The sequence below is a fragment of the Myotis davidii genome, unplaced genomic scaffold, assembly GCF_000327345.1.
Source record: "Myotis davidii unplaced genomic scaffold, ASM32734v1 scaffold67, whole genome shotgun sequence".
In the NCBI taxonomy this organism is placed as follows: Eukaryota; Metazoa; Chordata; class Mammalia; order Chiroptera; family Vespertilionidae; genus Myotis; species Myotis davidii.
In genome coordinates, this window is record NW_006298521.1 from 538,212 (window position 1) to 538,831 (window position 620).

Consider the following 620-nt stretch of genomic DNA (forward strand, 5'->3'; position numbering starts at 1 on the left):
AACAAAATTCACCGTTTCGATCATTTTTAGGTGTATAATTCAGTGGCATTAAGTATATGTACATTGTTTTGCAGCCATCAGTCCATCCATTTCCAGAACTTTTTCATCTTCCTGAATTGAAATAAATATTTTTTCTTTTCTTCATGTCAAGCTTTAAAACTATTAGTTATTGCCCGGCCAGCGTGGCTCAGTGGTTGAGTGTTGACCTAGGAACCTGGGGCTCATGGTTCGATTCCTGTCAAGGGCACATGCCCAGGTTGTGGGCTCAATCCCCAGTGTGGGGCATACAGGAGGCAGCTGATCAAGGATTCTCTTTCATCATTGATGTTTCTATCTCTCTCTCCCTCTTCCTTCCTGTCCGAAATCAATGCATGAAGTCCAGCCCGGCCTTGACCTCCGCCTTCATCTCGTGAATGTGGGCCACGGTGTGCACCGACCACGCGTCCGTGGGGGTCACAGACAACGCCTTGGGGGCGGGAAAGACGGGGCGGATCAGTCAGGCTGCAGCTCGAGTTCTGCACACGTGGCCTGAGCTGGAGGCCGGGCATTGGGCGGGGCCGGCGTGGGGACTGGGCTCAGCCTGCAGGATCCCAAGAGCTGTGGCACCCATTTCACAGATG

General features: G+C 51.9%; 1 protein-coding gene across 1 annotated transcript in view; it reads right to left on the reverse strand.

Annotated features, from left to right (window-relative positions):
- The window catches only part of TTC38 (tetratricopeptide repeat domain 38), a 37,366-nt gene that overhangs the window by 8,114 nt on the left and 28,632 nt on the right, over positions 1 to 620 (reverse strand). Inside the window, exon 7 of the mRNA XM_015570736.1 lies at positions 368 to 466. Within this exon, the coding sequence (XP_015426222.1) occupies positions 368 to 466 (99 nt within the window). The remainder of the gene's footprint in view (positions 1 to 367; positions 467 to 620) is intronic.